Source organism: Takifugu rubripes, chromosome 6 (assembly GCF_901000725.2).
Source record: "Takifugu rubripes chromosome 6, fTakRub1.2, whole genome shotgun sequence".
Lineage (NCBI taxonomy): Eukaryota > Metazoa > Chordata > Actinopteri > Tetraodontiformes > Tetraodontidae > Takifugu > Takifugu rubripes.
Window position 1 is genome coordinate 4415935 of NC_042290.1, and position 14107 is coordinate 4430041.

General features: G+C 46.1%; 1 protein-coding gene across 6 annotated transcripts in view; it reads left to right on the top strand.

Moving 5' to 3' along the window:
- Positions 1-14107, top strand: part of rgs3a (regulator of G protein signaling 3a) — a 77415-nt gene that overhangs the window by 3661 nt on the left and 59647 nt on the right. For 3 of the 6 annotated variants that reach the window (XM_011604516.2, XM_029837269.1, XM_029837270.1), the window contains exons 2-8: positions 1073-1123; positions 1589-1647; positions 1724-1818; positions 1907-1975; positions 3464-3518; positions 5140-5227; positions 12963-13030. In XM_011604516.2, the coding sequence (XP_011602818.2) occupies positions 1073-1123; positions 1589-1647; positions 1724-1818; positions 1907-1975; positions 3464-3518; positions 5140-5227; positions 12963-13030 (485 nt within the window). Of the gene's footprint in view, positions 1-1072; positions 1124-1588; positions 1648-1723; positions 1819-1906; positions 1976-3463; positions 3519-5139; positions 5228-5615; positions 5862-7198; positions 7223-12687; positions 12857-12962; positions 13031-14107 lie in introns of those variants that run through there. The other 3 variants (XM_011604515.2, XM_011604517.2, XM_029837271.1) reach the window with 3 other exon arrangements.

The following is a 14107-nucleotide window of genomic DNA, read 5'->3' on the forward strand; positions in this document are numbered from 1 at the left end:
TTAGAAATCATTATTTTATCAGAATTATCTCTGACAAACCTGTTTGCGTTGTTTATATTCAAATTGAATGATAATATAGATAAAATAAACCACTCAAATTTAATCAGATTGACTTGATTTTTCTGTATATTCATGTCCAAAGAGGCTTTTTTGATCGTTTTTTACCATCGTCCATTTGTTTGGTACAGTGCAGCGTGATATAGATCCTGTTTTTGAGGTTGCTGTGTACCCAGCCTCGGGATCACATGAACCACTGAGATATTCCAATATTCCAAAACGATGCCAAGTTCAGTGTGGGAACGACAAACAGCGCTTGTACCCAAGCTCTGACACGCCGGGGGTGTTATCACACAAGCAAGACTCCCACATTTTAGACTCCGAACGGTGCCGGCAGGAGTAGGGCTCATTTAGAAAAGCACAAAGCCAATGTTAGCTGTGGCCGTGTCAACACGGCTGACGGGTCTCCTAGGGCTGCTGCTCGGAGACGTACAGGAAGAGCAAGAAAGAAAATCAAGCAGACAGGAAAGGTGAGCGGGGTCAAAATAGAGACACACACTCTTGCATGCACAGACACATGCTGAGACCCCACAGGTGTAGAAAAACCCACACAGATAGAAGCTTTGTTCACTAGCCATGAATCAGTTTAAATCCTCAAAGTAGCACGCACACACACACACACACACACACACACACTGACCTTTAATGGGTTTTTGCGTGGGTACCAGGGCTGTCTGTGTTTTCTCCGCTCATCTTCTCCAACAATTCAATTCAATTTTACATTTTAGACTGGAGCTCTTCCCCTCGCACATTTTAAACGACCCCTGGCTCTCTACTAAAAGGTGGATTAAAACTGTTGATCTTATAATTATGAACCTTCGTCAGCCTCCCATGGCGGCGATGTCCAAGGCTACATTCTTCGTCAGACGCTCTGGTTTCCTGGTGATAGTCCCGCGCGGTCTCAGTCCGACCCAAGAGCAGCTTTGCTAAAAATTATCTAATGCCTGCAATTACATTCTGTGTAGATGTTATGACATGACAGACAATAAGCCAAATAATTCTGTGTTTTTCATAGGTCAGCTGAAGCTGTCAATCATCCAGGAGCACCAAGTCCTTGTGGTCAATGGTGAGAAGAAATGTGTTTTCACCCTTGTGACCGATAATAAAAGTTCAAAGTCTGCAATCGGCATTTTAATTAAACACTGTAGAGAAGCTGCCGTACGGCAGCTAAACGATATTTTCAATTGTTCTGGTGTCAAACCAAATGCAAGCATGAATCAAATCCCAACAACAGTGAGCAGAATTCATCTCCCCTCTTGGGGGAATTTTACTCCCTCTAATTTATTCTTACTTTGCTGACACGAACGCTGTTGTGTGAGGGACGAAGCCCCACAACACGTTGGCGTAGGGATGAGAGCTGACGCGGGGCTCCTCTGATATTGGCTCACGCCGCTTGTCCCCGAATCCCGCTAATCTGCTTGTGTGAGGCTGTGCCGTTGACATTTTGACCCACTTACCTGAAATTTTGATGAGCCTGCCAACGCGCATATTTGAAACATTTCCTGCGTCGTCTCTTTGCACGCGTCTGCAGTTTTGGAGGCCCGAGGCATCCTGGGGGAGGGTCACGGGTCATGCAATGCTTATGTTAAGGTATGTACAGCTGCAGCGGCTCATTCTTGCAAGGACATGCAAAATATATGAGCCTTCCTTTCTGCCCTGTCCCCAGGTTGGCATCTTCCCCGACGGTGATCCCAGGGACAGGCAGAAGACCCGCCTGGTCCCCCACTGTCGCAACCCCGTCTTCCTACAAACCTTCACCTTGTGAGCGTTCCATAAAGTTTGATCCGATTGACGCAAACGCTGCTTTCCGTGACCAGGTGACCAACGGCGTTCCCGTCTCTATTTCCAGCCGCGTCAACCAGGGGGACCTTCCAAAGAGGATGATTTTCACAATGTGGAACTCCGCTTCTGCCGCAAGGTGCCAAATACTCGTGACAGCTCTGTTTTAGGCTTTCAGCGGCCTCTGCTCCATCTCATAAGTGACGTATGAACCACAGGGATGGATTGCGACGTTTTGGGGACAGTTTCTAGGCCACAGATTAAGAGCGATTTGCTCATCTTCAGAGAGCAATTAAGCCTCATTCACACCACTTGTGCCCTGAAAAACATCTCCACCACGAGAACTTGTTTTTCCTCAAGAATATATCAGTAAACACGGCATCGTCGCTTTCGGTTGTTTTGTTGTGTCCACATTTGCATAAGGTCCGTGCTCCTTTTTCCCCTGTGCAGAACAGCCTGAAAGGGTTAGTTGTGTTACCATGGCTTATTCTCCCATTTTCCATCCACGCTGAAGTGTTATGCTGCACAGAAATGCAGATTAGATGATCCAGATTCTCTGTGGAGGTGTAAACATGATATTTATTCCACCAAACCAGTCTGGCTAATTCCTCCTGCAGCTTCTTGTGTCAAGTTGGTCAGTTTAAGACCTTTTTTTTTTATAACCTTCTGATTATTTTTATGCACCAACAAGAACCACCAAGGCCAGATATTGTATCACTGGGCATTATTACACCTACCACGTATTCGAGGAGAACAAAGTCAAGAATCCTTCTGAGGTTTCTCATCGAATGTGGACATTTTGAGGCGGCCGTGGTTTTTAGACTACACTCAGGACGGAACAGGATGCTCAGTAGTCGGTTAACTCTCCCAAGCATTTGTCAAGAAACATTGGCATCTGTGCATCTTCAGGAAATCCTCTTAAGCTCTGTGGAACCCTGGCCAAGGTGCTCCTGCAGCCAAAAGCGCAGCTTGACTGTCCATTAATGTGAATGCCACCACATTCTGCGCAACCTCTGCTGATCTTGTCGCTCATCTTTTGCTTATTAACAACAAAAGGTCTCACAAAAGGACTTTCAACCTCTGCCAGCTTTGATTCACATTCATAGCGGTTAGACCAGGAATCTGGCTGTGGAGCTTATTTATGATTTATGCAGCTGGTGTTTTGGCTGAAATACAGGAAACAGAAGGCCTGTTTAGCATCAGGTCAATTTTGCATTTGATTCCAGGATTTGAGCTGGATTGTCTGCCTGTCTGTCTCGATCTGGTCTGTTTACGCGCGGTCCAACAGTACAACGTCTTCGACTCAACACCTTCTCGGAGTGGAGTCCAGTTTTATGCCACCTATGAGGTGCTGATGGCAGAAAACAGCAGCGGCAGCCGCTTTAGCCTCATCCAGCTGGGAGAAACGTCCACAACTGTTTCTCTCATGTATGCATAATTGAACACCAACTCCCACCACCCCAACACACGGGCTCCTGTTTAGATCCTTCCAGAGAGGAACCCATTAAAAAAATGTCCCCCTTATTTCGTTCATTTGGAAATAGAGCAGTGCCATTTTCATTTTTATCTCAGTTGCCTCTCAAAAATCCGATTCTACGCTAATTAATTTGTCCCGCCGTGTGTGTAGGTGCAGCATGCTGTTGGGCTGCATGAGCTTCGGCGTGCGCTCCCTCCTGGACAAGGTGAGTTTACTGTAAGCAGAGCGATTTCAGCCTTTCTGAACATAACACGCTGTCATTTGCTTCTTTCAACTCGCCCTGCGTTTGTGTGTCCATCCATTAGAGCATGAATTTAAGGGTTTAGTTCAGTTTGAATGAGTTTGAGTGACCTCAATTGTGGAGATGGAAACACTTTAGGGTTACCGGTGTTACAGTGCTGCGGCGTTGCCCGCGGAAACGAGAGTTCAGCACAGTGTGAGTCACTTTATTGCTGAAATGTTACTGAATTTCTTTCAGATTTTTTTTTTCATTGCAGAGTTCAATACTGCAGCTTGTTTATATTTAGACATTGTATAATGTAAATGTGGACCTAAATCAAATTTAATATTGAATTAAAACTGTTTAAGGCCATCCTCATTTTGTAGTTTTAATCATAATTCAACCCGGTGAGGTCATTTTTATAATTACAGTATAAAAACTAAAAACTAATTAAACTAAAGTGGCCAGTGGGACTGGGAGGGAAGCATCACTGCGTTTGTTGCATTTGTTTTAACTGTTGTTGGTTTGTGTCAGACTGGCTTCGAGCTGATGTGAAACACTTAATTAACGTTGAGAATTAAAACCCGAGAATAAAATACACAAAATAATCCCCCCGTTTTCTCTTGGAAGACGTCACTGAAGGATTTGTATCCAGCGGGTTTGTCTTCCATCTCGCAGTTGTCCCGACACGTGTTGATTTGAGATGCTAATGAGCTGCAACTGGCTTCCAAATCCCGCTTCTTCACACCCCTTTTATGTTACAGCGTCCCTCCCAAAGCCGTTCCGAGTTCAAAAGCCTTAGTTTTCCTACCTGCACCTCTGCCGTGTCACTTCCTGTTCCCCTCCATCTCTTTTACTCTCAACTCTAATCCGAAATGGAGCAGCTCTCATTGGCTCATCCCTCCTGCCTTTGTCACGCGCGTAATATTGAACGATGGCGTAAATCCCTCTCTGAACTTTAGTACATATGCCTTCCTCTACTCTCCCCTCCCCCACCCTCTATACAGCCCCCCCCCCCCCCCGCCCGTCCCACAGCCCGCAGAAATCTGTCCACTTAGATAAGATGCTTTTAAAACGGAGATTATTGTGAATGTGCATGGCCTTGCATTGTTTAGCACAAAAGAGGCGGCACGCGTGCACGCGCATGTGCACGCACTTTTGATAAACATTGCCTGAAAACAGTCTTATCGTGTTTTGGTTCGCAAGCGTGTCCACATCGTCAGATAAAAAGGAGTGAGGGGCCTCGGGGACTTTATCCTGGACGTGTACAGTACAGTAGGGCTAACATACATGTGCACGCACACGCGCGCACACACGCCATCTGGCCCAGAGTGTAAAAGTGCAGAAGCAGGGGGCATCAGCTGCTGGAATAAGCCACAGCACTATAAGAACCGTGTGTGTGTGGGTGTATGTGTGTATGTTTTGCAGCCCTGCAGGAGTGTGTGTGTGTGTGTGTGTGTGTGTGTGTGTGTGTGTGTGTGTGTGTGTGTGTGTGTGTGTGTGTGTGCAGTGCTCTTCCTCGGTGCAGAGGAGTCGTTTTAATGCTCTTGTTAGGCTGAATCAGGGCCGACCCTGACATATGTCTGCATGTTTGTGTGTTCTGTAGGAGGTAGAAGGGTGGTATTACCTTCTCAGCGAAGAACTGGGCAGGAAGAAGCATCTTAAAGTGCCCACTCGCTCCCGCTACTCCGCCGGTAAGTCGACATTATCTTTATTTAACCAGGAGACAGACTTTCCGAATGAGAAGAAACCATTAAAATATGTGAGATGGAGACAAACCTCCGATTCCAAATAGTGCTCAAAAACAAAAAATGGGTTGGATGGCTCATCAGCAGTGCTTGGGGGGTCAACTACAGTACTTTAGATAAATATTTCCTTATGTGTGCGGGCGCTGGGAGTGTGTCAGCCTCGTTTTTATCAGTGGAATCGGGAGGTGGGGGTAACCAGGGAACTGAGGGATTAAGTAAGGGTAGGAGAGAGGGATTTGGAGAACAAATGAAAAAAAAGAGAGAGGGAGAGAGAGAGGGAGGGGTCTGGACGTAACCCTTGCACGTCACAGTTGCCAGAGACTGAAGAGAGAGAGACAGAGCTCTCGTGTCGCGTTCGGCGCTGGAGTGGATCTTCCCCTCGCACACAGACACACACCCACTCGCCCCCAAACTCACGCACGTTTGCACCCACGTTTGTGCGGGGATCTGGTGACGCTCCTTCCCCTCGAGCGAGCCTTCTCTTCTTACTTATGTCTGCTCTCAGCGGTAGTTTGAGGTTGGTCATGGTGTTGTGCGTGTGTGTGTCGGAGTTCTGCCACTCTCTGCCAGCCTAGACTAGGTGAGTACCACCTTTGCGTTATCACGCCCAGCAGCGCCTTTCTTTGATTGTGTCTTTTCTTGCTCTCCTCTTCTCTGTTCCTTACCCGCCCCCACGCTCCTCCTTCATAAATCTCCTCAGTGCAGTTTTATCCTTGCTGACATTACTTTTAATCCCCCTTTGTTGACCTGCCAACCTGCCGATTGTCCTTTAATTTCCTCCAGCTGAGCAAAGTTGGACAGCAACGCTCTGAGTGTGGTGGGAGCTGAAACTTTCCCACTCAGTGAAATGTTGTGCGTGGACGTGTCGGTGGAACGAAGCAGCCGTCCTCCCTTATTCACATCCCTTGAACCTGGTGATTCTCAGCAACTCCCCTTTGCTGCTTTCATGCTTCCATTCTGGGTTACGGGAAGGATGGAGATATCGTATGATGTTAGCTAACCCAGCTCAATTTACACTGCTTGGCTGAACTGGGCTAATCTACCTCATGCAACTTTAAAATTAGTTTTACGCTTCTCTGGATGGAACTGGGACAGGAGTGTCAGATTGGACTCATTCCTCAGCCAGTGGGAAACCGTTGAAAAGCTCACATGATGGGATCCTGACTTCTACTAATGGGTACCTTTAGTTAAAGCCCCAAGAGGGGTTTAATCATATCACGTTCGTCATGTGTGTTCAGAAAAGGGCCGCCAGGTTGGTTTTGCCACTCCAGCAACCCAAAAACAAACAAGTCCACTGAAAAGTCAATCCGATGGAGCAGTTGCATTATTACAGTATACATCTCTCCCAGTGGCCCACAACTGTCTCATCCGTTCCATGTGAGTGTACGCGTGGAGGGGGGGGTGCACACTCATGCATGCTCTTGTGTCGCCAGCTGGCAGAATGTAGGCCATGGAGCCACTGCTGCGGCATGACATGCACTTACATGGAAATGACCAAAATCCCACTCGTTACAATAACACCCTTTATGCGCATCCTCTCACATCTATTGAAAATACTTCCTCTTCTTTTCATACATCTCACCTGTTTCATTATAGTCACTCAGTTGATTTATGTCCTGATATAACTCTTTCATATTCAATAGCACTGTTGTTTGGGATGTTAATCCCCAGACCAATTTGTATGCTTAGGCTATAAGGCTTAAAATGGGATAAAAAAAATGCATTCAATAATTTATCAAATAGAGCTATTTGCTTGTCAATGTGTAAGTGGGAGCACGTAGGGATGTTGGCTGGCTCGCCACGTTCTCATTTGCTTTGGATGAATCTGAGGCGATCTATCATTTTTTCCCCGTCTCCAGGTCAACCAACTGTCTTTATTGGTGGTGCCATAGCAACAGGATGTACAAAAATGTCAGCGATCCTAGTCATGTTTGACTGTATGTAAGTTCTTCTTCATTAATATACTTCTTCCCGGACATCGAACAGTTTTGGTTTCTCCGTTGGCAGCTCGGTTTTGACCTTTGGGGTTATGCGCGATGCTTTCTGTTGTTTCTTCAGCGTTCTGGGGAGCTAAGGTTTGCCCTTTATTTGGCAGAGTTAAGGAGGTGCAACGTGTTCTCTTTCACCAGCCAGCACTTCAAATGTTGCATGCGCTCGGGAAGTTTAAAATTAATCAAATGATCCAAGAAATATGCTAATGGTGGTCATTGCGTGGCGATTGTGCAGAAAGCAGTTTACGCAATTTGAACACAAATAGAACAAAGGTCAAACTTCAGTTCACAATGTTAACGATATTTCCTATAACTTAATCCTAAAATACATCATTTTAGTGGAAAAAAACTTTAAAGTCAGCCATACTATAGTTCCAAATTAATCAAAGTTGATGTGCTCAGAATTTCTGTATTTAGCCCCGTCGGGCCGGCTAATCCTACAGCGAAATACCGGTGCCAGTTAAGATCAGGCCCAAAGCCCTGCGGGCGAAGTCACGGCGCATCTGCACTATCCCGACCTAACAGAACGGGTCCGCTGCTGGGAAATTCAGCGAATTTGCTTCCGAGGTACAAAACATCAGCGGGACACGAAAAACAAAAAGTACAATACATGGAAATAAGTCATGCATGCAGAGCACAAAAAGGACGGCAACCTATAATTACCATATTGTTAGTCATGCTTCTGAAAATCTCGAGCACCGCTGGCACGCGAGGCCGACTTCTCACTTGTTGGATGCAGATTTTCCTGCCTCCGCAACAAAACAAATCTCCGGAGTGCTGACAGTTAATTAGACTGGAGGGCTACAGTAGAAAGGCTGCCATCTTCACGTGCTCTGAAGGAGAGGAGAGGCTCCGTCTGAGTGGCAGTCCAACAACATTTCAGTGACAGCTGATTATCCGGACACTTGTTCGTACGGAGCGATGGAGAAAGCACGAATGCCGCTCAGGTTTAATCCTGGATACGAGGAGATACTACGGTGTGAAATTCCCCAAACTCGCTGACAGCTGCAAAAGAAATGTGTTCAAACATTCTCCGGGATTATATATATTATTAATTACTCTGAAAGTCGAGATAGTGGCCTTGTTTGGTATTTTTCTCTTCCGCTCTGCTTTTTCTCCCTCTCTGCTGGCAGTGTTAGTGAGGACAGCTGACCCACGGTGACACATACGTGTGTGTGTGTGTGTGTGTGCGTGTGTGTTTGACCATGGCTAATTGATTCTCCCTTCAAATGCTAACTTAATGATGTGGGTCAGTCGGTTCGTACATGTGTAAAAGTATAAATAGCGGAGCACCCAATAGGTTTGAGCTTCAAAAGTGTGTCATCTTCAATGCACAACACGCCTTTGTTACGGTCAGTGGCGGCGTGTAGCCCAGACATGTTGCATGGAGAGAGCGAGGGAGGCTTCCAGATGGTGAGATCAGCAGATTAAAATGGACGAAATGGGATGAATTTACCGCGTATGGATGCAGGATGGAGGACCTGCATATAGATGAGGTGGTTTTTTTTTTATTTTGTAACCTGTGAGTAGGCAAGTGTGTCAGAAAGGTCACGTGGCCACGAAGACTCGACCCTGCGGCTCAGAGGCCACTGCTGATGAATATAAAACTGCAGATTTACACGCTTATGAATCCACCCCTGAGCTTTGTGCAAACACCTGAATAAGTGTATCCTGGGTCGCCACTGACTGTCGGCCGGCTCATTCCTTGTTATTTAGGGGGAAAAGACGCATGGAGGTGAAACAGTCTGAAAATGACTCAGTGGTGTAGTGATGTTTCAGAAGGAACTCCGTCTCAAACCTGCAAATGCTTAATTTTACAGATGCAGTGACCTGGAAAACAGGGTTGTTGCATGCACACACACTGTTGCACAAGGCGGACGCTCGGCAGTTACAGAACACAGAGACTGGAATCTCAAACTCCGGTACACTCAATCTTGAGTGGGTGGACACTTTGACAGGCCGGGGTCGGCGACAACAAACCCTGTTGGCACAGAGTTGTCACGGACACAAAGAAAATTAGGATTTATTTTCCAGCCTGGGCGGAAATAAGTTGGAGAGATCTTTTTCGGGGAGAAGTGTGGCTCCCAATAACACAGTCAAGGGGAACAAACTGGTTCCCATTCGGTCTGTTTGAAGCATATGTTCTCCTCAGGTGGGACATCTGAACCAAATACGGAGAATGATTAAAAAATAAAGATTGAAAGCATTAATATTTCAATTTAAGGCATTTGGGATTGCCCTTGCTCATCAGCAGCATCAGCCCTGTGCATATAAACCATTTTGATTTGTTACCTCCAAATCCCCCTTTGCAAATCTCTATCAGGGACGAGCGTTCAACACATGTCGCGGAAAGGCGACTGACATCTTCCTCCCCGGCTATTTTGCCCCAGCTGTGACAGTAACAGGATGTGAAAGGTGGCACGGTGCAGGCGAGCCTAAATTCAGCACATTACGTTGGTCATGAGCAGATGAATCAGTCAGTGGGAGGTCAGGAAGAGAACAGAGCAAGAATACCCTCAACCCCAACATGCAGCTCTATAATCTAATTACACGTTGAGGCGCGCACGGTACATTAACTGTGCATCCACTCACAATTTGTCCTACAATATGCACTTTCCTTTTTGTTTCCAATGACATGAAAAAAATATCCAGATGATATGATGATAAATGATATCCTTTCGCTGTTTGGGTTGTACTTAGCATATTAGCATGTTAATGTTTACGGTTTGTAGATTGCGGGGATGGCTGTGCTAGAGGAAAAGAAACATATTCAGACTTTTAAAATATCTTTATTCTTACACTGGACTACACTGTTGCCTTTGAAAGATAGAGCCAAGGTCAAATTTTGCCAAATTCTTTAGTTAATCTGATGAAAATGTGAGTTTATCTAGTGAAATGGGTGATTTGTGTCCCAGAGACAGAAGGATAACAGTTCTAAAGACAATCGTGTCAATAAATCTTTAAAAGGGATCATAGCTGGTGCCGTGAGTGATGATGATGATGTCTTGGTGGATTTAACGGATTATATTGAAGGGTTACAGAGATCATCTTCATGCTCCAGTTTTACTATTAAAAGGCAAAGAAACCCCCAAAGTTATGAAATAGATGACCTCTGAATTCCCACCACGAGAGAGAGACAGTTCACAGGATGAACGAGTGCACATTTGAAAGAAAATTTAATTAATCAAACTCCCAAATCTAATGTTGTTTTCTTCAGTTAGTCTGTTAATGAGTGTCAGCCTGTCGGAATCAAAGTCACTTGATCAGTAACTCAATGTTCTGGGTTTTTCAGTAAAATCGCTAGCGTACTTCAAATTTATGAGTTTTCAAAGGGGAAAAATAGCAACTGTAACTTAAAAACATGTAAATAACAGCTGAGATATAAAACAGGAGTCTGACATTGTTCTCCTGCCGGTGGTTTTCTTTTTTCTCCTTCAGCATCATTAATGCTGCAGAATTTTCAGCTCGGCTGACGTGGGCCGACCTGTTTTCCACCGCTCTCTCTTGTTTCTGCATCAGCGCATCAGGCTGTGTTTTCCTGCGCTCAGAAACTGACGCAGTGAGTTTGGCCAAGAAGTTAACCAACCCCACTGACGACTAGAGAATCACGCCAATACTTACATGGAGAATAATAAACTGTAGAACAGCCAAACCGGTGAATCAGGAGGAAGTCATTTGGACAACAACCCTCTTTGTTGTCAGTGAACCGTTATTATCTGATGCAGTTGTCAAGAACAACGCATGTTTAGTCTTGTGAATTCTGTAATTGGCGTTCTGATCGGCTGCCGTCGACTAATCGCTCTTTTAACCTCTTGGTGGACGGTGTCGCTTGTTTTTGGTGACGTCGTTAATCCCTCCTGGGCGGGTGGAGGGTTCCCAAGAACGCGTGGGCCTTCTCTCCTCCAATCTTGGCGTCGCCGCGCTCCCCATCAAATGTTTATTTGTTTGCGGGGGACTTTTGGTGAAAGGGAGACTGAGTGTCGGGTGAGGCGGCGGGGCAAAGAGGGCAGCGGGCAGAGTCAAGGGCCTGTTATGTTCTGGCACGTTCTCTCTGTTTTCACTGTCATCGTCTTTCTTCCACATCTTCCGCCCCGTCTCCAGACGTCTTTCTCTCCGCTCGCTACGATGATTCCTCCAGTGTAGACTTTTCCCACTGCCGCCCACTCTTCCCTGGTTTATTTGCCCTCCCTCTTTTTGTCAGTCTTTCTGGAGGACTCACTGAAAGCTGCTCCTTGACTTTCCCCTCATATGGCCCGTGTTACCGATGTCTTAACCCACACAAAAGGCTGCTCTCCTGGGCTTGATGCCAGCCAGGTTCCCCCCTCTTTTGCAGGAGCCCGGGAGGTTTTTGATTCAGAGCTGACTGATTTTGCCATTTCTTCGGGTAAACCTTCAGGTTGCCATGGGACCTGCAGATACAGGATTAGGCCATTTACTTGGAGGTTAACCCGTAGGGAGGAAGAGACTGAGTGTGGCGAGAGTGCAACCAGAGTGCACATTTTCCATGTTTTATCTCTGTCCACTTTTGAGCATTTTATTCAAGGAATCCAAGGAAATTGCTCTTGAAAATGTATATACATTTGACTGTAAGCCAAAAAGTGAATTAAGTACTAAATCAATGGCCCATTTATTCTTCCCTAAAACACTTTCAGGCCATTCTTATTAACTCACCATATTTTGCAATTGTTCAGAGAAAACACAGTCACACCTAAACTCTTCTGACTGTAGAAAGGATGAAGATGCCACTCAGATTCCTTCACTCAAATGATCTCATTAACTCATATCTCATTAACTGAATCTGTCCCCCGGACAATCGCAGCAGAGACCCCACCCGGATGGCCAGCTGTCCCAGCCTTTAAATGCAACTCAGAGGAAGGTTTTCTGACAATAGTTGCTGCTTTGGTTGGGGGTTTGGGGTTAGAACACAGGTTCGCAGAGGTTCCAGCTGTGGGACATTAGCTGGTCAGGAGGATCTTGACAGAGTTTTCTGGTCCGGGTCGGCCTCCTCTCTCTCCTATGGTGATGGAGGTCGCTGTGTGATGAAGAAAGTGAAGGACAATAAAAAAGAAAGTTAGGGACTCTTCACTGCAGGTGGGGGTGGGGGTGGGGTGGGGGGCAGTTTTGCGTTTGTGAAGCTGGCGAAACTGATGAGCTGGAAGAGGGGAAGATGTAGACCGATGTAAACAGAAGAAGATTTAGAGACGGAGAGAAGCAGATCTGCATTGTTGCCCAAAGCTGAATGCTGGCTTTATTAGCAATAGTTAAAAGGACACTGAAGCGCGAGTCCCCGTAACCATAGCAACTTCCCAGGAGCCCTGTGACGGACGGATAATAGTCTGAGAGGAGTTCCTTTTCTCTTCTTCACCCCTCCCTCCTTCCCTCCCTCTCACTTGTTCTCACTTCCCCTCCTCTCCCGGGCAGTTTGTTGGATGCTCGCATCTTGCAGGATTTTCCTCCACTTGACCGGCCTCCTTTTTTATGCGTGTTGCGAAGTTTGAACCGCCATCCAGCGAAAGGCAGCACCAGACAACTGTTGCTGGGATTTGCACGCCGCTGTCGGCTCTCCGCCGTCTCCGAGCCGTTGGTGAACTTTGTTTCTGTGCATCGCGAAGCCTGCTTCGAGTTGGCACGGAGAGAAATGTGCTCCAAAGGCACCGTCTCAGCCCGTGATTCTTTTGTCTACATTTCAGAGGCTGTGCTGTCAAACCATGGTGCTGCTCCCGAGACCACTCGCCCTGAGAATATGCAATGCTTAACAGTAAGTATAATCAAACTTTCTCACCCTCTCTGTGTGTGCATTGTTGAATGTCGCGATTCCTGCCCCGGGGTCAGGAAATACAGACTGCCACAGTTGAGACATTTAGGAAATTTAACGCCACCTGCGGACAAATGTGGTTAAATCGATTTTTTATTCTTGATGTGTGTTTTGTCGAACTCACTGCCACTTCTATCATTTTTTTTTGCTTTACCCGCATGTGCATGCAGTGTGATTGTAGCATCCTTACGATTGTAGCAACAAGCCGGTCATGCATAAACATGCCTTCAGAAAGAGATGTGCCGCACGACTTCTGTATTGCGCATACTCAGCAACCGCAGCAACTAAATTCAATCATGCCTCGGAGCTCCGAGGAGAGACGAAGGCAGCCTGTCGCTTCTTGGAAAACAATATCTGTCAGAAGGCTCACATGCGTGGGGAGCAGACCGATGGTCCGTCCTGAGAGAGGGAAACGGCGGGCAGTTGTGGAGCCAGTTTTCTCTCTTCTTTTCTCTCTCGCCACAAATCCATCCCTCCTCCCTCCTTCTGTGCATTTTATCAATTTTCGTCTCAATATTCCAGGATTGAAATGTATCCATGGTCCATTATACACGAGAGACTCGATGGGATTCATTAAGAATGAATGAGGAAGACCACTTAAACCATTTACTGAGACTATGGAGCGTGACTGGCGATACTTTTATCCAGTTTTACGGCCGGGAATGGAAAACAGTGATGACTTAAGAAAGCGTGTTTGAACAGGATCAGTTGTGTTTACATTTGTCACGCGCGGTCTGCAAAATTTAGGCTGTTGCTTCATATGAGCGTAGATTCGGAGAATATTTGGCATTTCCAGTCAACTGTAGAGTTTTCTCACTAGATGCTCTGCTGACCTTCTGAGGTGTTATTTCATTCTCGCTTTGAAAGGTGTTGCTCTTTTCCCCATCCTTTTTTCAAATCAGTTCTTTCTCGGTAGCTTTACAACAGGTACCTAGAGCTTCTTAAGATGTCACTTGTTTGTTTGTTTGAGTCATTATTTCCAGTTAGCGTTGCTCGTGCAGTAATCAGTGCCCTATAATC